This window comes from Carcharodon carcharias, chromosome 25 (assembly GCF_017639515.1).
Source record: "Carcharodon carcharias isolate sCarCar2 chromosome 25, sCarCar2.pri, whole genome shotgun sequence".
Lineage (NCBI taxonomy): Eukaryota > Metazoa > Chordata > Chondrichthyes > Lamniformes > Lamnidae > Carcharodon > Carcharodon carcharias.
The window spans coordinates 32,600,532-32,625,608 of NC_054491.1; the positions used below are offsets into that span (position 1 = coordinate 32,600,532).

Genomic DNA, 25,077 nt, shown 5'->3' on the forward strand with positions numbered 1-25,077 from the left:
TATAAAGCACATTTCTCCTATAATATTAGCAAGTGGAAGAAAATGTACTAATTGCTGACCAAATCAGAAAAATATCATTCCCTGGAGAGACTGGACAAAATTAGTCCCCTGCAATCAAAAAAATATAGTCAGAATTGTTCTCAGGTTCACAGGTTTTAGTATAAACACTGCATTGCCATGGAATGTGCAACTCCAACAGATCATGAACAAGGCTGCTCACTGTGACCCTTTTTCTTTGTCAAACTGATTGAACCTCTGGTTAAATTAAGGTGGGTCATTAAGGTCCAGGTTTACTGGTTCAATCAACCATGATCAATCCTTTCATATTGTATCAACCGGAAACTTTAACCCCTTTTAAATGCCATACCACATCATACCATTCATATGGATATTAAGTTAGCAGGAAACTAAGAAGTAAAAACTTTTGCAGCCATCATTTAAAAACTAAATGGACACGTGTCAAGAACTTTGAGCAACTGATAAGGTGGAATGAATGTATTCGCTAAGTCGGGAATAAACTTAGAATAATACACATCAATGAATGTTTTCATTTCTTCTCTGTTCTCTGGTGTCTTTGCTTTCCATAGACTCTCATAAGGACCTAAGAAACAGGAGTAGGGGTAGGCCATTCGATCTCTCAATCTTGCCCCACCATTCAATAAGATCATGGCTGATCTGATTGCGGCCTTGAATCTGCGGCTAAAGAGCTGCTCCCAGAGTCACAATGCGGATTCCGCCGACCAAGGGGCACAACGGACATGACCTTCACCACACACAAGCTTCAAGAGAAATGCAGGGAGCAGCAATGACCCTTGTACATGGCCTTCTTTGACCTCACAAAAGTCTTTGAGACTGTCAACCCCAAAGGATTATTGAGCATCCTCCTTCATTTCGGCTGCCCCTAGATGTTTGTCACCATCTTCCGCCTGCTCCATAATGACATGCAACTGACCAACGGATCCACCACGGATCCATCACAGACCCAATCCACGTTTGAACTGGGGTCAAGGAAAACTGTGTTATGACGCCAATGCTCTTCTTGATCTTCCTTGCCACAATGCTCCATCACCCCCTTGGCAAGCTCCTCACTGGAGTGGAGCTAAACTACAGAACAAGCGGGAACCTGTTCAGCCTCCACCACCTGCAGATCAGATCCGAGGTCGTCCCATCCTCTGTCATTAAACTACAGGATGCAGATGATGCTCGAGTCTGCACACACTCGGAGACCGAGCTCCAAGCCATTCTCAACACCTTCACTGAGATGTACAAGAGCATGGGCCTTACACTAAACTTAGAATACACATCAATGAATGTTTTCATTTCTTCTCTGTTCTCTGGTGTCTTTGCTTTCCATAGACCCTCATAAGGACCTAAGAAACAGGAGTAGGGGTAGGCCATTTGATCCCTCAATCTTGCCCCACCATTCAATAAGATCATGGCTGGTCTGATTGTGGCCTTGAATCTGCTGCTGAAGAGCTGCTCCCACCAGAGTAAGACCGAGGTCCTCCACCAACCTGCCCGCTCCACATGGCATTGCCCCCCCCCCGGATTATAAAATCCATGATGAGGCCTTGGACAACCTGGACCACTTTACAAATCTTGGGAACCTACTTTCAACAACGGCAGAAATCAATGATCAATGATGAGACTCAACACCAACTTCAGTGTGCCAGCACAGCCTTCAGCCGCCTGAGGAAGAGAGTGTTTGAAGACCAGGATCTCAAACCCGGCACTGAGCTCATGGTCTACAGAGCAGTGGTGATACCCTCCCTCCTATATGGCTCAGAGACATGGAATATATACAGCAGGCTCCTCAAAACTCTGGAAAAGTACCAACAGTGCTACCTCTGCAGGATAGGCACACCAACGTCAGTGTTTCCACTGAGGCCAACATCCCCAGCATCAAAGCATTGACCACACTCGATCAGCTCCACTGGGCAGGCCACATAGTCCGAATGTCTGACACGAGACACCTGAAACAAGTGCTCTACTCAGAGCTTCGACACGGCAAGCGACCCCCAGGAGGGCAAAGGAAACGCTTCAAGGAGTCCCTCCTTGTAAATGTGCAACATCCCCACCGACATCTGGGGATGCTTGGCCCAAGACCACCCGAAGTGGAGGGAAAGCATCCAGGAAGGAGCTGAACATGAGTCTCATTGCCAAGGGCTAGCTGAAGACAAGCGTCGACAATGTAAGGAGTGCGTGGCAACCTGGGCATCCCACCCCCCCTCATTCCCCCTACCACAGACAGTAGGTCACACATTGGACTCTTCAGTCCCGAGAACTCATTTTTAGTGTGGAAACAAGCCATCCTCAACCCCGAGGGAAAGCCTAAGAAGGGAGAAGACTTTCCTGCCTACCCCCAAAACTCTTGACTCCCTGGTTAATAAAAAATCTGTCTAACTCAGCCTTGAATATATTCAATGTCCCAGCCTCCACTATTTGCTGGGGAAGCGAATTATAAAGACCAAGAACCCTCGAAGAAATTCCTCCTCATCTCCATCCTAACTAGGAGATCCCTTATTTTGAAACCATGAGTGGAAACATCCTCTCAGCATCTACCCTGTCATGCCTCCTCAGAATCTTATACACTTCCATAAGATCACCTCTCTCCTAAACCCCAATGAGTATTAACCCAACCTGCTCAACTTTTCCTCATAAGACAAAAATCCTCAACCCAGGAATCAGCCCAGTGAACCTTCTCTGAACTGTTCCTAATGCAAATATGTCTCTCCTTAAGTAAGGAGACCAGAATTGTACATAGTACTCTAGGTCTCACCACCACTTTGTACCGTTGTAGCCAAGGCTTTCTTATTTTTAGACTTCATCCTTCCTGCAATACAGGCCAACATTCTGTTTGCCTTTCCAATTACTTGCATGCTAACTGTTGTGATTCATGTACCACACCCAGCATTCTGCTGTCTTTCTCCGCTTAAATAATTTTGCTTCTTCTTACCTCCCCCAAATTAACCTCACATTTTCCCACATTACACCCCATCTGCCAAATTTTTGCCCACTCACTTAATCTATCGATATCCCTTTGCAGACTCTTTGTATCCTCCTCACAATCTGCTTTCCTGCCTATCTTCATATCGTCAACAAATTTGGCTAAAATGCAATCCAATTCATTAGTATAGGTTGTAAATAATTGAGGCACCGGCACTGATCCCTGCAGAACTCCACTCGTTACAGTTTACCATCTTGAAAATGATTCATTTATCCTCTCTCTGTTTCCTGTAGTTAGCCAGTTCTCTATCCATGCTAATCTATCACCCTAAAAGCATAAACTCTTAGACATGTGTAATAACCTTTTATGTGGTACCTTAATGAATCCCCTTTGAAAATTGAAATACACTGCATCTATTGGTTCCTCTTTATCCATCCTGCTTGCTACATCCTCATAAAAATCTATTAAATTTGTAAAATACGTTTTCCCTTTCATGTTGACTCTACCTGATTGTATTATGATTTTCTAAATGTCCTGCTACATTTTTAACTTGTTGGACAATAGACCTGCATCCTAAGGTCTTAAACAAAGTGGCTGCAGAGATAGGAGAAGTATCAGTTGTAATCTTCCAAACTTTTATTTGTCCAGTTGATGAGCAGATTAAAGTCACCCATGCTTATTCAAGTACCTTCCTTGCAAGCCTCCATTATTTCTTGATCCATGACCTTATTTGCAGGTGCAATCTTAATGATTGTACTCTCTGCCTGTCCCTTCCTATCACACTCCAGTTATCTTAGTTTTTATCTTTTGATGGGATGCGGGTGTTGCTGGCAAAGCCAGCATTTGTTGCCCACCCCTAATTGCCCTTGAACTGAGTAATGTACAGTGGTAAACCACATTGCAATGAGTTTGGAGTCACAAGGAGGCCAGACCAGGTAAGGACAGCAGGTGAACCGCATGGGCTTTTATGACAATCGATGATAGCTTCATGGTCACCATTACTGAGGCTAGTTTTCAATTCCAGATTTAATTAATTGAATTTAAATTCCACCAACTGCCATGGTGAGATTTGAACATACATCCACAGGGCATTAACCTGGGTCTCTGGATTACTAGTCCAGTGACATTACCACAATGCCACCATCTCCCTGGATGTAAGCGCTGAAGCACAGAAACATTAATTAGGTGAGCAGGTAGGTGATTGATTGGTTTTCAGCTTTTTTCCTCTATATAAATGGGAACAGTAGTTTAAACTGGGGAGATATGAATATTGCATTAAATTTATAGCTTAACTAGTTAAAGCATTTATGGAACTACAGATAATAGTTGAGTGATAATACTGAACCTAATTTGTCAAGTAAAACACAGTAAAGATAGCAGGGCAGGTGATATCTAGCAGTGGTTGCTCATGGGAGCTGGATAACACTTGTCTGATCCACAGCAACCACATCCGCAGTAAGTGTCTGCAGCTTGAGGAACTTGGGCTCAGAGTTGATGAGCTGGCGTCTGAACATCATACACTTCAATGCATCAGGGAGGAGGAAAGTTACGGGACACTTAATTCCAGGAGGCAATCATACCTAGGTTATGTACCTATGATCTTGTCTGTGGTCAGGGACAGGAGGGTATGACTGTGAGTGAGGTGGGTAAGGGGATCCAGAGGGTAGCAATGGAGGAGTATCACCCTTGCAGCTATCCAAAAGATTCTTGGGTCTTGCAGCTTGTGTAGACGAAAGCAGGGAATACAGGAAGGCTGTGCAAGCTGACCACAGCACTGTGATGCAGGGGGCCATTCAATTTGGGGGAGTTAAAAGGAATGTAGTTGTGGTAGCTGGCCAAACCCTAAAGGACATATATGCCAGACTGGGTCTGCAGCAGGTGGTGAGGGAACCAACAAGAGGAAAAAGCCTACCAGACCATGTCTTCAGCAATCTACCAGTTACGGATACACCTTCTATGACAGTATTGGGTAGGAGTAACCACAGCACAGTCCTGGTGAAGATGAATTCCTTTCTTCACACTAAGCATATCCTCCTTTGTGTTTTGTGGCACCACCACTGTGCTCAATAGGATAGATTCAGAACAGCACAATACTAGGCATCCATCAGGTGTTGTGGGCCAACAGCAGCAACAGAATTATATTCAACTACAATCTGTAAACTCATAGTAGAGCATGTCCCCACTCTACCATTACCATCAAGCTAACCAATCATGCCTGGTTCAAAGAAGAGTGCAGGACAGCATGCGAGGCATACCTAAAAATTACGTGTTTTTTTTAAATTCATTGATGGGATGTGGACTTCGCTGGCTGGGCCAGCATTTATTGCCCATACCTAGTTGCCCTTGAGAAGACGGTGGTGAGCTGCCTTCTTGAACTGCTGCAGTCCATGTGGTGTAGGTACACCCCCAGTGCTGTTAGGAAGGGAGTTCCATAATTTTGACCCAGCAACAGTGAAGGAACCGTAATATATTTCCAAGTCAGGATGGTGAGTGACTTGAAGGGGAACTTCTAGGTGGTGGTGTTCCCATCTATCTGCTCCCCTTGTCCTTCTAGATGGTAGTGGTCGTGGGTTTGGAAGGTGTTGTCTAAGGAGCCTTGGTGAATTACTGCAGTACATCTTGTAGACGGTACACACTGCAGCTACTGTGCATCGGTGGTGGAAGGAGTGAATGTTTGTGGATGTGGTGCCAATCAAGCAGGCTGCTTGGTCCTGGATGGTGCCCAGATTCTTGAGTATTGTGGGAGCTGCACTCATCCAGGCAAGTGGGGAGTATCCCATCACATTCCTGACTTGTGCTTTGTAGATGGTAAACATGCTTTGGGGAGTCAGGAGGTGAGTTACTCGTCACAGGATTCCTAGCCTCTGACCTGCTCTTGTAGGCACAGTATTTATATGGCTAATCCAGTTCAGTTTCTGGTCAATGGTAACCCCCAGGATGTTGATAGTGGAAGATTCAGTGATAGTAATGCCATTGAATTTCAAGGGGTGATGGTTAAATTCTCCCTTGTTGGAGATCATCATTGCCTGGCACTTATGTGGTGTGAATGTTACTTGCCACTTGTCAGCCCAAGCCTGGATATTGTCCAGGTTTTACAGCATTTGCACATGGGCTGGTTCAATATCTCAGGAGTCATGAATGATGCTCAACAATATGCAATCATCAGTCAACATCTCTACTTCTGACTTTATCATGGAAGGAAGATCATTGATGAAGCAGCTGAAGATGGTTGGGCTGAGAACACTACCCTGAGGAACTCCTGCACTGATGTCCTGCAGCTGAGATGACTGATCTCCAACAACCACAGCCATCTTCCTTTGTGCTAGGTATGTCTGCAACCAGTGGAGAGTTTTTCCCGATTCCCATTGACTCCAGTTTTGCTAGGGATCCTTGATGCCACACTTGGTCAAATGCGGCCTTGATGTCAAGGACAGTCACTCTCACCTCATTTTGGGAGTTCAGCTCTTTTGTCCATGTTTGAACCAAGGCTGTAATGAGGTCAGGAGCTGAGAGGCCATCGCGGAACCCAACTGGGCATCAGTGAGCAGGTTATTCTTCAGCAAGTACCCCTCGACAGCACTGTTGATGATCCCTTCCATTACTTTACTGATGATTGAAAGTAGACTGATGGGGTGGTAATTGGCCGGTTTGGATTTGTCCTGCTTTTTGTGTGCAGGACAAACCTGGGCAATTTTCCACATTGCCGGGTAGATGCCAGTGTTGTAGCTATAGTGGAATAGCTTGGCTAGGGGTGCGGCAAGTTCTGAAGCACAAATCTTCAGTGCTATTGCTGGAATATTGTCAGGGCCCATAGCCTTTGCAGTGCCCAGTTCCTTCAGCAGTTTCTTGATATCACATGGAGTGAATCTAATTTGCTGTAAACTGGCATCTGTGATGCTGGGGACCTCCGAAGGAGGTCGAGATGGATCATCCACTCGGCACTTCTGGCTGAAGATTGTAGCAAACGCTTCAGCCTTAACTTTTGCACTGATGTCCTGGGCTCCTCCATCACTGAGGATGGGGATATTTGTGCAGCCTCCTCCTCCTCCAGTGAGTTGTTTAATTGTCCACCACCATTCATGACTGGATGTTGCAGGACTGCAGAGCTTAGATCTGATCTGTTGGTTATGGGATCTCTTAGCTCTAACACTTGCTGCTTATGCTGTTTGGCAGGCAAGTACTCCTGTGTTATAGCTTCACCAGGTTGAGACCTCATTTTTAGGTATGCCTGGTGCTGCTCCTGGCATGCCCTTCTGCACTCTTCATTGAACCAGGGTTGATCCCCTGGCTTGATGGCAGTGGTAGAGTGGGGAATATGCCAGGCCATGAGGTTACAGATTGTGTTCGAGTACAGTTCTGCTACAGCTGATGGCCCACAGCGCCTCATGGATGCCAAGTCTTAAGTTGTTAGATCTGTTCGAAATCTAAATAGATAAAAACAAAAAACCACGGATGCTGGAAATCCAAAACAAAAACAGAATTACCTGGAAAAACTCAAAGTTCTGTTGAAGGGTAATGAGGACTCGAAACGTCAACTCTTTTCTTCTCCGCCGATGCTGCCAGACCTGCTGAGTTTTTCCAGGTAATTCTGTTTCTGTTCAAAATCTATTCTATTTAGCACGGTGGTAGTGCCACACAACACGATGGAGGGTATTCTCAATGTGAAGGCGGGACTTCATCTCCACAATGATTGTGCAGTGGTCACTCCTACCGATACTGTCATGAACAGATGTATCTGTGGCAGGCAGATTGGTGACGGTGAGGTGATGTATATTTTTCCTTCTTGTTGGTTCCCTTACCACCTGCTGCAGACCCAGTCTAGCAGCTATGTCCTTTAGGACTCGGCCTGCTCGGTCAGTAGTGGTGCTACTGAGCCACTCTTGGTGATGGACATTGAAGTCCCCCACCCAGAGTACATTCTGCACCCTTGCCACCATCAGTGCTTCCTCCAGGTGGTGCTCAACATGGAGGAGTACTAATTCATCATCTGAGGGACGGCGATTACGTGGTATTCAGCAGGAGGTTTCCTTATCCATGTTTGACCTGATACCATGAGACTTCTTGGAGTCCAGAGTCGATGTTGAGGACTCTCAGAGCAACTCCCTCCCGACTGTGCTGCCACCTCTTCTGGGTCTGTCCTGCTGGTGGTGAGGCAGGACATACCAAGGCATGGTGAAGGTGGTGTCTGGGACATTATCTGTTGCTTGACTGGTCTGTGAGACTGCTCTGTCAATTTTGGCACTAGCCCCCAGATGTTAGTAAAGAGGACTTTGCAGGGTCAACACAGTTGAGTATGCCATTGCCATTGCCTAGCCCAATGCCATGTAGCCCAGTTTCATTCCTTTTTTAAGGCTTTGTAGCTGTTTGATACAGCTGTGCCATTTCAGAGTCACATGTAGGCCAGACCAGGTAAGGACAGCATTAATGGACCAGATGGGCTTTTACAACAATCAAATTACAACAAATTGTTGAATTCAAATTCCACCCGGGTTCTAGAGCATTACCCTGGGCATTCCTCTGGAGCACTAGTCCAGCGACAATACCACTACGCCATCACCTCGCCTTATCCTGGTAAACCTGGTGAAACTATAACAAGACTATTCGCATATCAAACATCAGAAGAAGCATGCGATAGATAGAGCTAAAGAATGCCACAACCAAAGGATGAAATAATAGATCAGGAATCCTGCCACATACAGTCCTGACCGGTGGTAGACAATTAACCAACTAACAGGAGGAGATGGCTCCACGAATATCCCCATCCTCAATGATGCCAGCACATCAGTATAAAAGACAAGGCTGAAATATTTGCAGCCATCTTCAGCCTGGAGTGCTGAGTGGATGATGCATTTCAGTCTCTTCCTGAGGTCCCCGGTATCACAAGTGTCAATCTTCAACCTACTCAATTCACTTCAGATGATATCAAGGAATGACTGAAGACACTGAAAAGGCAATAGGTCCTGACAACATCACAGCAATAGTACTGAAGACTTGTGCACCAGAAATAACCATGACCCTAGCCAAGCTGTTCCAGTATAGCTCTAGCACTGGCATCTACCCGACAATGTGGAAAATTGCTCAGGTATGTCCTGGCCACAAAAAAGACAAATTCAATCAAATCAATTAGTACCCCATCAGCCTCCTCCTGATCATCAGCAAAGTGATGGAAGGGGTGGTCAACAGCACTATCAAGTGATACTTCTTCAGCAATAACCTGCTTGCTGATACTCAGTTTGAGTTCCACAGAATATGATCTCATTAGTCTTGGTCCAAACATGAACAAAAGAGCTGAGCACCATCCAGTACAAAGCAGCCCGTTTGATTGGCATCCCATCCACCACTGACGCACACTGGCTTTTCCAGTGACGCCCACGTCCAATGAAAGAATAAAGAAAATGGCCTCCTTGCATACTGTATGATTTTATGATTAAAAGGAATGCCTGTTCACAAGAAAGTGATTAAAGCAGGATTTCCGTCCCAGTGGAAATGCTGACTTGCGAGTTTGCACAATAAATTGGTTCAATAACAGAATGGCAGTACAGGTCTCCCTTCCACAGCCTCTAAGAAAGACTTGCAATTACATAGTGCCTTTCATCACCTCAGGATGTCCCAATGTCTCCTACAGCAAATGAAGTGCACATTTAAGTGTAGTCACTGTTTAAAGAAATGAAACCTGTAGTTTCAGGCACCTTACAATTAATACATTTATAATTAATTCTATATCAAACACAATAAAAGTATTTCAGCTTCTCACACTCACTGCGGCCTCGGAAAGAAATGGGCCCTGGTTTGAATGCATCCCGTTTCCATGTGTACTTGGGTGCTGGTTTACCAGTTGCTGAGTGACAAGTTAGGGTCACATTGCTGCCAACGTATTGGTTTCCAATAATGTTGCATTCCGGAGGCGAGGGAGGAACTTAACAAGACATATGGAAGGAAATGAATACAAATTAAGTGAGAAGGTCATTAGAGTCAATGCAATAAGGACAAATATGTTTACAAGCTGAGTAGTGATTTACAAAACATTGCAATTGCTTGAATGCTCAAAGTGGACACTCTGAGCTCCAGCAGGAATGTGGGAACTGATCCAAAAAAGACCAAGTTCCCTCAAGTTTCCCATCTACTATCTTGGTAGTGGCATGATACAGCAGTAAAAGGAGCCGTTGGCTAATCATAGCTAACAATCTCTAACTATTCCACAACAGACGAGAAATGTCATTGTATTTCTCCCAAGTACTTACCGCCTTTCTCTAAAATTACTTTTGCCTTACTTATATCTCAAAATCTTATTTTCAGAAATAAATCTAATTTTCATTTGAATTAATCAAAAATAAGAGTCAAATTGAAGCAAATAAAACTTGTCATTAAAGCTACTTGTCTTCAACTGCCCAACGTCTCCCATCCTCTCTTAACAGATGCTGAATCTGAAATTCTGGGATTTGGAGGGGGTTGGGGGGGTTGGGCGCAGGAGGGGGGTGCACACAAACTTGGGATGAAACCTAGTTCTACTGAGTAGCAACCTTTTTTTCACTCTATGAGAAACTCTAATGTGGGAGGGAGCCAAGACAACCTTTCACGACTGCAGACTATTCCATGAATCCCACCCAACTTGTCACTCTTAGAACCAAGCAGCTCCCTCCTGCACTGAAAGCAGGTGCTGGTTTTGTACTGAGCCTTATATTGGCCTAAAAGGTGCCAATGGGGCCTTCTGTTTAAGCATTCCAGATGGTTGTCTAAAGCAGGCATTCAGCACCATGAACATATTAAGGAAGGATCGCATAAGTTCCAGATTAACTTTTCAACATTATTTTCTGATGGCTGAGACAGACTTTAGTAGGGGTGGGAGTCAGAAAGCCTCCTGTTGCAGGCCCTGGGTACTTGCAATATGGAGTGTAGCCTACTGGCTTCAGGGCAGCTTAAGAGAAGGGTATAAAGCTTTGAATAGAAATGTAAATGCCCAGCCCCAGGAGTGTAAAGTGTTCATCCTGTGCTTGCTTGGGAGAAGCATTTAAAATTTAACCTAGTGTCAACACAGTGTCCCAGAAACATACTAGGGTTTCCAGAACAATTATAGCAAAAAAACTGGCGAAGAAATTCGATTGAAAACTGCCACTTTGCCCTGAGAAAATGGGCAGCCAGCGGTTAAAATTTTGGGCAGTGGGGTGGGCATCTCAGGTGCCCCTTCAAAGCCAGGGACTCATATGATAGATGAGAACAAGAATATTAGAGAAGCAAGGAACTAGTGGGAATGAAGAATTGAAAGAAATTAGTATTAGCAAAGAAGTAGTACTGGGGAAATTAATGAGACTGTAAGTTAATGAATCTCCTGGGCCTAATGATTTCCAACCCAGGGTGTTGAAAAAGGTCGCTGTAGAGACAGTGGATACATTGGTGGTCATCTTCCAAAATTCTTTAGATTCTGGAATGGTACTGCAGATTGGAAGGTAGCAAACGTAACCCCACTATTTAAGAAATGAGGGAGATAGTCATTTGGTAGCACAGGAGCTGAGTATTGCTAAATAAAAAGTAATATGTCAAACCTTTTCTTCTTGCACTCTTCAGGACACTTCGCAAGAATACCAATAAAGGGAAAAGACAACAATTTAAACTGGATGTGACGAGAGTGCTGATTGGTTGGCAAGGGAACTCTGATTGATAGAGGCATTGCCATGGAGAATGCACCAGTGATGATGACTCACAGTTAACTTCCAAGCATTGTTTGAAATTTAAACCAGACAGCTTGACCCTGATTGATCAAGGCATTGCCCTGAGGAATGAGTCAGCGAATAGCTGTCACTTATTTTGTTTAGCTGAAAAAGGCTCAATGTATGCACATGTTCTTTCTGTCTGAAAAGAACAGGGCCCTGTTTATTAATATATGTAGCTTCCAGTACATGCAAATACACCACAATGTGAGCCCAACTAGCAATCTTAAATTGGTTGTCAATGTAATTCTTAGCACACTGCAGATTATTTAGCAAATGTCCAATTGGGGAGTCACAGGTAATGTTGGTTTCAGCTAAACAAAATAAGCGACAGCCATTTGCTGAGTCATTCCTCAGGGCAATGCCTTGACTAATCTGGGTCAAGCTGCCTGGTTTAAATTTCAAACAATGCTTGGCAGTTAACTGTCAGTCACCATCACTGGTGCATTCTCCATGGCAACATCTCTACCAGAGTCTACTTGCCAACCAATCAGCACTCTCTTCACACCCAGTATAAATTGTTGTCTTCCCCCATATTGGTATTCTTGCAAAGTGACCTGACGAGTGCAAGCTTCAACATCTCTTTTTTCAGCAAATGAGGGAGAGAGAAAATGGGGGACTAAAGACATGTTAGCCTGATATCATTAGTAGGGAAAATGCTGGAATCTATTAAAAAGGATGTGATAAATGAACACTTTTTTGAGAGTTTCACAGAATCTTTTGAGGATGTAGCTAGCAGAATAGATAAGGGGGAACCAGTAGATGTGGTGTATTTGGATTTTCAGAAGGCTTTTGATAAAGTCCCACACAATTGGATTAGGAAACAAAATTAGAGTTTATTGGATTGAGGGGGTGGATAATATACTGGCATAGATTGAGGATTTGTTAATGGACAGAAAACATTAAGAATAAATGGGTCATTCTTAGGTTGGCAGGCTGTGAATAGTGGGGTATTGCAAGGATCAGTGCTTGGGCCCCAACTATCCACAATCTATATCAATAATTTGGACATGGGGATCAAATGTAATATTTCCAAGTTTGCTGATGACACAAAACTGTGAGGAAAATGGAAAGAGGCTTCAAGGGGATTTGGACAGGTTAAGTGATTGGACAAGAACAGATGAAATACAATGTGAAAAAATATGAGGTTATCCACTTAGGTAGGAAAAACAGAAATGCAGAGTACTTTTTATATGGTAAGAAATTGGGAAATGCTGATGTCCAAAGGGACCTGGGTGTCCTTATTCATGAGTCATTGAAAGCTAGCACGTAGGTGCAGCAAGCAATTAGGAAGGCAAATGTGTGTTGACCTTTACTTTTGCAATAAAGGTGTCTTGCTGTAATTGTAAAGAGCCTTGGTGAGACCACACCTGGAGTATGTCATATGGTTTTGGTCTCCTTACCTAAGGAAGGGATTGTTCTATGAGGAGTGATTGAGGAAACTGAGCCTATGTTCTCTAGAGATTAGAAGAATAAGAGGTGATCTCATTAAAACATACAAAATTCCTATAAAATGTGACAGGGTAGATGCAGGAAGGATGTTTCCCTTGACTGGTGGGTCTAGAACCAAGGGAAAGAGTCTCAGAATAAGGAGTAGGCTATTTAGGACTGAGACGAGGAGGAATTTGTTCACTCAGAGGGTGGTAAATCTTTGGAATTCTCTACCCAAGAGGGCTATGGAAGCTCGGTCATTGAGTATATTCAAGACAGAGATCAAAAGATTTCTAGACGGTAAAGACATCAAGGGATATGGGGATAGTGTGGGAAAATGGCATTGAGGTAGAAGTTCTGCCATGATTTAACTGAAAGGCAGAGCTCGAGGTGCTGAATGGCCTACTCCTGCTCCTATGTTCCTACATTCAGGCACTTCTGTAAATCAGCGAGCAGCACATCCACCTCAAATAGCCATGAAGTTATATAAATCTGCTATTCAAGGCCTTAGATTGACTATAGGACTTCAAATGTAAAATTCATGTGCAAATGGATGCATTATGGGCTACATGTATTCTTCCTACTTGTACCAGATGTTGAGTGGCCTAACCAACTTCTTAAGGGAACTATTGGAATTGACTCCAAAAATGACTGAGGAAATTTCGAGTATATTGAGAACAAACTTCGCTTTCACACAAAGGGATTTACTGAAGGAGCTTAATGAAGTCCTTGACCCCATATTTAGTACTTAATCACCATCAATGTTATAAATAATTAACTAATCCTGATCACTGGTCTTTTAATGAACGACTGCATCATAATACATACTCAGCACGGCCAGGTAAGTTGCTCCGTTTATAAATGTGCCAAGATTGGAAATCGCGACTCCTACTGAGCAAGTGTAGAGACCTGAATCAGACAAATTGGTGTTGTTGATGTATATGGAGACATCCCTGCTTGGCATCGAGTGCTTTAAACCTACTCGGTTTTGGTATCCATCTCCTGGAATAATTCCCTGATCGGTATACAACAAAATCTTGGGAAGAAGAAACAAAATCATCTTTAGAAAGGAAAATTAGTAACATGGCATGGACTATATAATAGAGTCAAACCATATCAATATATTCCTTAATGTTGATATTAAATCAATGAGAATTTGGTGTTCATCTGGGATTGACATTTTTTGGGGGCAACTGGTGAAGGGTTGTTGCTAATTTCCCAGCATTTGATGTTGCAATTTATGAAAAAAATTGAGGAGCCAATTCTTCGGATCTTTGCCCCAGGAATACCCAAGCACAGAGGAGGGAAAAGCGCTGGGGCCATAAAATCCCTGGTGGCCTTTCTGTCACCTGCCCACCCATCCCTGACCTGGGGACAAGGGTGGGTGACATCTAGGGTGGCCCATATGCCCTCACTCCTATTGAGGTCCTCAATTAATGGCCTCTTAAGGGCCTCTTCCTGACCAGCAGCAATTTTGAGGTTGGTAGATGGTCAGGGACAGGGGGAGGAAGTCTGCCAGTTCACCCTGCTTGGGCCGAGGATAGGAAGTGGGGGGCATCCACCTCCCTCATGCGCCTCCTTTCCTGGTTGGACTCCTCCCAAGGTCAGGTTCTCAGCGTCTCCTCCCTCCTTGCCTTTACAACCCAACCCCCACCACCCCACCCCCACCGTTGGGGTCTTCCCCCCTGTTCCCACTGCAGGACCCTGCACTTAACTGTGTCCTGGTGTTTCTGGTAATTAGACTCATAGGATTTAGGTGCTCCCAGTGGCACTACTAGGATTACAGAGCTACTGGCCAATCAAGTTTGCTGGTAGGTCTTTGGGGCAGGGCATCCTCCTGAATGAGGGGCAGGACTCCCATCTTCAACCAATCAACACTATGGAGTGTTAAATGCCTGCCGAGCTGCTGACAATGGAGGGGGGTGCATTCCCCACTGACTTTTTCGGTGGCGGGGTGGGATACCCCACCTTCCAAAAAATCGTGTTGCAAGGGTAAGGTCCAGCCCAGGTAGGGCTAGATTGCAGGTGCCCCAAAACTGTGTTAATGGCCTAAGGTAAAGAAATTCTGGCTCACCTTGGCCTAAAAAGTGCTGCACACTTCAAATACTCTGATTCCGCCCAGTGCCACAATAGAGGAAGCTAGAAAAATAGGCTACAAAGTTCTGTTGAAGGGTCATGAGGACTCGAAACGTCAACTCTTTTCTTCTCCGCCGATGCTGCCAGACCTGCTGAGTTTTCCCAGGTAATTCTGTTTTTGTTTTGCAAAGTCTCTTGGCTATTTTTGTTTTGTTTCTCTTGAGACCATCTTGATTATCTTTGACTCTGCACTAAAGTTATCAGGATGCATTTTTTGCATGCTCCCAGCCAAAGATAGCTCATAGATCTGCTTTCTTGCTCCAAAGATGTTCCTCTTCCACTGTTTCACCTTGGTATGGAGTCGTGTTGTGCACTACTCTTGCCAGACATGAATAAATTGAAATGTAAATCTCCTTGTAGTACCAACACCTTCCTCCTATCATGTTTTCAGGACATGCTTCTCTTCCCAATCAAGAGAACAAGTAGGCAACCTTCTTACAGATTGCATTACCATTCTGAAATGGGCCGCAAGGCAGTACATGAACAGTTTGGTGAGATTTGCCCTTAAGTTTCCCATCCCATTCCATCAGAAGGCCATTTAGCCTCCACTTAGTGTCACCCTCAAATAGCAAAGCCAAGATTAAAAACTTCAATTAACCTCCTCTAATTGTGAGGCTCAGCAAATTGGACACTGTGCCATTCAATAATTTCAAACAAAATCAAATTCAAATGGAATTAAGTCACATCAACGTAAATATTACAGGCTGGCTTTCATTCTGGAGGCAGACGCTTAAGTCAGAAAATCTCCCGCCCTGGCACACCTGTCTCAGAAAAAGTGGCCCAAATCGCAATTTCCACTCCGGGAGTAGGGGTGGGCAGGGTAGGGGGGGTGGTGGCGTTAGGCAGGGGGGTTGCAAAATGGAGTCACTGCCAAGTGACAAGTTGGGCTGGTTACAAGGCTCGCATCAGTTCCCTGGGACTTGGTCCCAATCGTTTGGTTAGATATTAGGCCTTCCAGCCCTCGCTCCTCACAGCCCCTCACCCACCTACTCCCCATGCCAACTCATGAAAACCCATGCCCCAACCATGCCTAATGTCCCTCATACCTTCCATGCCAACTCATGAGCCCCCACTCATCCCCATGGCCCCTTAAAGCCCCTATGCCAACTTAGTGTCAAGTCATGCCCCTCAGTCTTTGCCCTTATTCCCTTCATGCTAATTCACCCAGTATCCACTACAGCAGACTTAAGGAATGATGCTGATATAAAATAAATTAAAGTTCTAAATACCTATTGCAGAGTTCATTATTATACAAAACACAGTCCCATTCATGAAAGTCCACTCAATACATTTAAATCTCCTCAAGCACTTAATCCCTTATAAAAACAAACATCTGTATTCATGATGCACCAAAGACAGCTAATCCTTTAATAGTCTCTGAGTAGTCAAACTAACAATGAATTTACAGCCCCATGCTCCTCCCGCCCCATGCTCCCCACTGTGATAATGATAGGCGTAGAAATCAGTAAAGCCGTAATAATGCTATAATGATAGCACTCAGGGTTTTGTCAACAAATACCTATTGAAACTGCGGGAACTGATTTTTATTTTACTTCCACCATCAAAGGCAGGTATTTTCATTTCCCAAATTTTAAAGGGCAGGGGATATAAATAACTTGACAGCTTGACAGTTCTATACATCACATCCACTCTTACGTCTCCACCATAAAGTTATGGAACACACATTGTGAGTTGAGGCCATTCCTGGAGTGAAAATTAGATCTACTAGTCCTGCTCACTGAGTATCAATGACTCAGTTGATTCATAATTTGTGCCTGTGCGCTTCACACTCCACCCCTTTTCCCTTTCCGCCAAAAAATGGGATCTGTCAGAAATGGCTGTGGGACCTCTGGATCTGGGTTCCATGTACCATTTTTAAAGGTCCAGGGAGGCTCCACAACTCCTCAAAAATCCAGTCCTTAATCTTTATTGCTGCTATGCCATTAACTTACCTGCCCAGCATTTTCTTTGAACCAAGAAACGGAGATAGGTGTTAGGTTTGAGGGGATCCGACTGGACAGGACAACTGAATGGCCAATAGAGACAATCTGTCTTTCTGGCATCACCAGTGATTTTTTTGATCCTACACCTGCAACAGACAACAGAAGTATTAAAATATACGAATAGAATGTTCAGCTAGTGTGCAACTGAAGCATGGACACTGATGCAGAGATGCGTTGATGTCAAATATTAAATTTCAACATCATCGGCTGACTCACATATGGAACTTTTTAAAACGGAAGTTTCAACTGTTAAACAAAGACACTGGCTGGGATTTTCTGGCCTGGCCGTGGAGGGGGACCTACTGTGAGAGGCTCAGCGGCCCAGCCAGATCTCCATTGACTTTCGCCAGGACCAGAAACTCCCGTCAACTGACTTAAGGTGGCTGCCAAAGGTCACCTGACATGTCTGCAAATGCAAGCTGGTCAAGTTTCTTGAAGTTTCCAATTGTGGATTACAAACGAGACAAGTCCAGGAAACCCTCCTGTGGAATTTCACACCTGCTGATGTCAAGGATTACTTAAAAGATGTACTGAAACTGAAAATGGCTGCTATCATTTGCATCACTATAACTGTTTACATTCCATTTCTATCTGGCCGGAGAAGGAGACTCTACAGAGATAATGGCCACCTTGGAGATATTGAAATGTTCTTCCTAGCTCATTACGTGGAAGAATGGGCCATTCAGAAGGGATAGCTTGGACATTAAAAATTAATCATTAGGCATAACCCAATGGCTAAGGTCTGTCCAGGCATGTGCTAATCAAATACCTTCTGTGGAATACTCAATTACCATGGAGAGAGAGAGGTCACGTGATCAGGATCACCATTTTGAAATGTCTTTTACTACAAAACCCTACTTGCTTTGCAGCAATCTGAGAATGAACATATGAAGGCAGTTAAAAAGACTGCTTGCTTTTCTCTCTCTTTCAACTGGACTGGATCCTGTGCTTCGTTTATATCAGGTTGTGGGCAGGAGCCAAAAAAATCCCAGAAAGAACTTCAACGTCCACAGCAGCGTTTTTAGGGGAACCAAGGACTGCAGCTTAAGAGCTGCCTCAGCAACGAATGACAGCAAAGGACTCATAATCAGTGACCTTTTTATGTATTTGCCTTTTCTCATTGAATATTAATTTGGCCAAAAGTTAACCTCTTTTACTTTGTAACTTGTATTTTTGATGTGCGTGTGTGTGAGCACACGTGTGTGGGGCAACAGCCAGGATGTGTGTTTACCTTTTTTAATATCACTACCCAGGTGGGTTTTTAGCACAATAAAAACTAATCTCTTACTGTTTTAAACTCAAGGAAGCCAAAGTTCTTTGTAATCAGCATGTAAACAGTCAAGTACATACATCGAATTGACACATTCATCCTTTTAAATTTAAAGAAAATTCTGTTACGATCAGCTAAGGAGTGGGGAAAAAAGGGGGAAATCCTTGCACTCACCTCACCACTAAAGGTTAGTCTGTGTTGAATTAACGTATCCCAGCCAAGATATTACAATTGGGCTCAGCAGCCTTGAACCAATGAGGAGAAAGCACTTCAGCCAAGGTTCTGGCTCCTGGCTGTTAACCAATCGACATTGATGCAAAATACATGCATGTGGATGTGCGTAAGGGGAGGAAAACAGCTCAGCAGTCACACATTTCAGAGGTGAAATAACCTACCATTTATCACTATCAAGCTGACACATGAAGAATGGCTATTTGGGCAAGATTTCAGTCAGCAGCCATGCCCTACATTGTAACAGAGATTGACACCATGGACATAAAACAAAATCCAAATATGTAGAAAGGTGAGTGCAAGTTTTAGATTGTGCAAAACAATGGAGTGAAAGGACATGGCCTGTGTTTCAAGGGAGGGGAATTCAAAATGAATCTATGGAAATACTATTCATGCTACAGCTGACCTTCAAGTGCTTCATGTGACAGTGTAGTGAGAGCTCTACTCTGCACCTAAGCATGATGTTCATGCCTGAAACTCTTTAATGGGGCAGTGAAGGGGGAGATTGCTCTGCATCTAAACCATGCCGTACCCGACATGGAGATGCTTGATGATGATGATGATTGATGCTAAAAGTAGAGTGTTTGATTTCCATGATTGACCTCCCTCAATCTCTTACCCTACTGAATACAAAAATGAGACATTTGAGATTGTTGCAGATAATAAATTATTAAGCATTCTGGATTGAAACATATCCTTACTTGGAGATCAAGGGGGCAGCTGAAACAGAACAGCTCATCAAGAAGAAAGCAAAAGCCACAGCAAGGTCTGCCTTCCTGCTACTTGCTGCTGAAATATTTTCTATTTGTGCCAGGATAATTCCACTTAATTGCATAATGCTCCTATTGGCAAACACTATACAATTTAATACAGTTAATTAGGCAACTTCCATTGAAATGAGGAGGGTCCCTCCAATAACATTATCCCTACACAGAGTTAGCACAGTTTATTTATTCAGGCAGTGATGAGGAACCGGAAGCCTACTGCAATGAATTACAATATTGCATTATTTATTTTACAAACTGAAGTTGTCAGCTTTCATCTGCAGTACCCGAGGCCAGTGTCAGACTGGTTCAACATGCTGTGCAGTACAGGGCAGTTTGCACCCTCTATCTCGGCCTTTCTTATGGCTGTGGTTTTCTGGCTCCACTGTGGCGGGACCCACTGTGGGAGATTCGGCAGCCCAGCCAAGTCCATTGACTTCCAGCGGTGGGCAGGGCCGGAAAGTCCCATCCTATGGGAGTAATTTTCTGTACCCATTGGCGTCGGGCGTGTTTGGCAGAGTGAAGGCCAAAAATTGGTTTCGTGGTGTCGTGAAACCAGTTTGCAACCGTCCGCTCTGCCCGTCAACGGTGGGACGCATTTCCCGCCATCAGATGTCGGGAACTTCATTGTAATGCATCTGTATATCATTATAAGCCCAGCTCGCTGGAATCATCCCCCCCCAAGCTGGATCATCTGAGCACGTTGGCGTGATTGCACACCAATGTGTTTCACAACAGCACATAAGCAACGTGCACCTGGCAAGCTGCACTTCACTCGGGGCTTCGAGGTTTGTTTGTCTACCTTGCTTCAGGCAGCACTCGCGCACATCGGTGCCAGGCTTTGCAGGCAGTGCCACATCACTTTTAGGAAGTGCTCACGAGCAGGTCTCTACCTACCAGACCCACCAGGAGGCAGGGGTGGCTTTTCAATGGCTGCAGGACTAGGGCTTGCTTGGTGAAGAGGGAGGAGTAGCCTCAGGCAAGGGAAGAGGCTGCAGGACGAGGGCTGTACTGGGAAGGAGAGTATCACAGGGTGTGTTGGGGCACATGTTGATCTGTGCAAGTGATCTCATGGTGGTGAGGGCTGAGAAGGCAGTGATCAGAGGAGATGAGGCCAGATGGAGATGTGAGGGTTTGTGTGAGTGAGTGAGTGGTGATGTTGCTTGAGCTGGCAGTGAGTGGGTTCCAGCGAATGTGTGATGGGCTTGTGAGTGTGTGAGTTTAGAATTATGAGATGGTTGCTATACCCTGGTTAGAGGGTGAGATTATGCATCCTCTTTCTGCATTGGATGGCCAACCTCTTCTGTGCAGCATTGGTACTGACCACCACTGCCATCGCCTGCCAAGCCGGAGTGGTGAGATTGCTGGACCTCCTGTGCCAGAGTGGGGGTAGAAGACATCATGACAGCCTCCACAGCATCCAAAAGGCATTGCAGGGACCCGTCACTGAATCGGGGTGGGGTCACAGTCTTCTTGCCTTTCGGGGCCATGTCTTCTGTGTAACAGTCCTGGGCTGGAAGCAGTGAGAAGTGTATCCGTGGCTCCACTTTAAATATGGCACTCGGTGTGAGGAAGCAGCGAGGTGATGGCATGGTGGGCAAATGAGTGCCAGCCCGCCATTGAAAGGGCGTGCTCCCCGGGAATGCATGATTAATGAGATGGGATGGGGCGATACAGAGTGAAAAGCTGCCATTGCAGCCGGCGGGTAAAACATTCTTTTTCCCACCCGCTATTGCAATTAATGCAATTCTGGGATGAATCCGCACTATGTCTCTGTTTTATTGATGCTGCTGCAGTCAGTTTTGTGCCAAATATCCCTCTCACGCCTTAGTACTGTGTGCTATCTTCTGCCTGCACTCTGTTTAGAAATCCAGAATAGTGGCAGTCTCTTCAATTTTTTTTTATATTCGTTCATGGGGTGTGGGTATCGCTAGGCCAGCATTTATTGCCCATCCCTAACTTCCCTGGAGAAGGTGGTGGTGAGCTGCCTTCTCGAACCACTGCAGTCCCTGTGCTGGCCAACATTTCTCCCTCAAACAACATGTAAAACAAATGACTTCACCGTTATTATCGTGCTCTCTGTGGGATCTTGCTGTGCACAAATTAGCTGCCACATTTCCTACATTACAACAGCGACTACACCTCACCAGGTATTTCATTAGTTAAAAAGCACTTTGGAACATGCTGATGCTGTGAAAAAGACTATATGAATGCAAGTCTCTCTTTCTTAAGGACTGAACTTGACAAGGTTTTAGAACCAAAGTATTCACCTAATCAACGCTACCTGATTGATTTCAGCTTCTCTCCTGTGTTACAGCACTCAGCTATTCACCTAGAGTTAAAAGATTTTTTGATGGTTCACTGTACAGGCTGCATTGTAACGAATACATTTGTAGAGCTAGCTCCAACGATCAAATTATACTATACAAATAATTAGACTAGAAATAATGTCATTAATTCATAAGATAAACTTATTAAAAAATGATGAAATACAAATCAATACTTTATAGAGTCTTGCTTGATTTGAGTGTGGGGAGTTAGAACTCAACTTGTACTGAACATAAATCTTTCTTTATTCTTTCATTGTTGCCCAACCCTAGTTGCCCTTGAACTGAATTTGCTTACTAGGCCATTTCAGAGGGCATTTAAGAGTCAACCCTCTGCGATGGGGTTCATCTGGAATTGCATGTAGGCCAGACCAGGTAAGGATGGCAGGTTTCCTTCCCTAAAGGACATTGTTAAACCAGACGGGTCTTCTCAACAATCAATGATAGTTTCATGGTCACTATTACTGAGACTAGCTTTGTATTCCAGATTTATTAATGAATTTGAATTCCACCAGCTGCCATGTTGGGATTTGAACCCACATCCCCAGAACATTAGCCTGAGCCTCTACATTACTGGCACAGTGACATTATCACTATGTCACCCGTCTCCTTTATAAAGCTATCTCTGCTGTTTCTATCCTCCGCCCTTCTTAGCCTGAAGGTCATCCAAAATTCTGCTGGTCATATCTTAATGTGCACCAACTCCCACTTGACTATGATACCTGTCCTTGCTGATCTGCACTTGTTTCTGGTCACTCGTCACATCAATTGTAAGTTCACATCCTCCATGCCTTTCCCCCCCTTATCTCTATAACCTCCTCCAGCCTTAGAAACCATAGAACCATAGAAAAGTTACAGCACAGAAGGAAGCTATTCGTCCCATCTTGTCCATGCCAGCCTGAGGACACCCAGGTGTCCTTTCTAATCCCACCTTCCTGCACCCGGCCCATAGCCCTGCAGGTTACAGCACATTAGGTGCAGATCCAGGTACTTTTTATTCCATTAATTTCTCCAGCACTATTGTTTTAGTAATATTAATTCCCTTCAATTCCTCCTTCTCACTCGATCCTTGGTTCCCTAATATTTCGGGGAAGTTATTTGTGTATTCCTCTATGAAGACAGAACTAGAGTAGTTGATTAATTGCTCTGCCATTTCTTTGTTTTCTATTATAAATTCCCCCATTTTAGATGTAAGGGACCTACATTTGTCTTCATTAATCTTTTTCTTTTTACATACTTATAGAAGCTTTTACAGTCTGCTTTTATGTTTCTTGCAAGTTTACCCTCATACTCTATTTTTCTCCTCTTAATTAATCTCTTGGTCCTCCTTTGCTGAATTCTAAACTGCTTCCAATCCTCAGGCTTACTACTTCTTCTAGCAACTTTACATGACTCCTCTTTGGATCTAATACTATACTTAATTTCTTTTGTTAGCTATGGTTGGGCCACTTTTCCTGTTGTGTTTTTGTGCCAGAAAGGAATGTATAACTGTTGCAATGCATACATTCGTTTCTTAAATATTAGCCATTGTCTAAACACTGCCATGCCTTTTAATGAAGTTCCCCAATCTATCTTAGCCAACTCACATCTCATACTTTTGCAATTTCCTTTGTTAAGATTTAGGATCCTAGTTTCAGATTGGTCTACTTCACTTTCCATCCTAATGAAGAATTCTATCATGTTTTGACACTGTTCTATAAAGGACCCCGCACAACAAGATTATTAATTAAACCCTTCTCATTGCACAAAACCAAATCTAGGATAGCCTGTTCCCTAGTCAGTTCCCCTGACATACTGGTCTAAAAAAACCATCGCATACACACTCCAGGAATTCATTCACCACAGTATTATTGCTAGTTTGTTTTGCCCAGTCTAGATGAAGATTACTGTAGCGCCCTTGTTACATGCGTCTCTAATTTCCTGTTTTAATACCATCCCCTACCTTATCACTACTGCTTGGAGGCCTATAGACAACTCCCACTAATGTTTTCCGCCCTTCGTTGCTCCTTAGCTGCACCCAGATTGATCCTACATCTAGATTTTCTGAGCCAATATCCTCTCTCACTATTGCACTGATTTCATCCTCAACTAACAACGCCACATCACCTCCTTTTTCTTTTTGCCTGTTTATCCGAAATATCAAGTACGCTTGGATATTCAGTTCCCAGCCTTGGTCACTCTGCAGCCATGTCTCCATAATCGCAATCATATTGTACCCGATTACATTTATTTGCCCTGTTGATTCGTCTATCTTATTGCGAATGCTCTGTGCATTCAGATGCAGTGCCTTTAGACTTGTCTTTTTAACATTCTTACACAATTTTTTTGTACTATGGACCTATCTGCTGCCAGCCCATGTTTCCTCTGCCTTCCACTTATGCTTTCTACTTTTTTGTCTTTCATTCCTATCTTTGTTTCCCTCTCTGGTGTCTCCCCGCTCAGATCCCCACCCGCTTTGCCAATCCCCCCCCACAGTACTAGTGAATACCCCTGCATGGATATTGGTCCCAGTCCTGCTGGGGTGCACCCTGCCCAACTTGTATAGGTCCCATCTACCCCAGAATCAGTCCCAATGCCTCAGAAATCAAAATTTCTCCCTCTAACGCTATCTCTCCAGCCAGGCATTCATCTGGTTTATCCTCCTATTCCTGATCTTGCTAGCACGTGGCACTGGGAGTAATCCTGAGATTACTACCTCTGAGGTCCTGCTTTTTAATTTATTTCCTAGCTCCCTATATTCTGCTTTCAGGACCTCAGCCCTCATTTTATCTATGTGGTTGGTACCGATGTGGACCACAACCTCTGGCTGTTCACCCTCCAATTTCAGAAAGTCCTGCAGCTGCTCAGTGACATCTGGAACCAGGGAGGCAACATACCATCCTGGTGTCACATCTGCGGCATATCTATCTGTTCCCCTTTACGATACAATCCCCTACCATTATTGACAATCCCCTATCACTATTGACAATCCCTTATCACTATTGCCCTCCCACTCTTTTCCCCAAACTCTGTGCAGCTGAGCCAATCATGGTGCCATGGATCTGGCTCCTGCTGTATTCCCTTGAGAGAAAGATGGTTCCAAATGCTTCAGCCCCCCAAGCCAACAGGCCGATCTCCCTCCTCACCTAGAACGGGGACATCCAAATCCCTTTCTCTCAACGCTTCCTCCTTCCAACTCCAGCCTCTTGTACATCTCCTCCACTTTTCACCCCACTCACTGACAGTTGAGCCAACGACCACTGAGGCCGGCGTCTTTGGAATTT

General features: G+C 44.3%; 1 protein-coding gene across 3 annotated transcripts in view; it reads right to left on the reverse strand.

The window, feature by feature from the left end:
• The window catches only part of LOC121269703 (endothelial cell-selective adhesion molecule-like), a 134,309-nt gene that overhangs the window by 14,950 nt on the left and 94,282 nt on the right, over positions 1–25,077 (reverse strand). For 2 of the 3 annotated variants that reach the window (XM_041174529.1, XM_041174527.1), the window contains exons 2-4: positions 17,172–17,308; positions 13,912–14,119; positions 9,702–9,863 (exon numbers count right to left, since the gene is read on the reverse strand). In XM_041174529.1, coding sequence (XP_041030463.1) covers positions 9,702–9,863; positions 13,912–14,119; positions 17,172–17,282 — 481 coding nt within the window. In that variant the 5' untranslated portion in view covers positions 17,283–17,308. The remainder of the gene's footprint in view (positions 1–9,701; positions 9,864–13,911; positions 14,120–17,171; positions 17,309–25,077) is intronic. The other variant, XM_041174528.1, reaches the window with a different exon arrangement.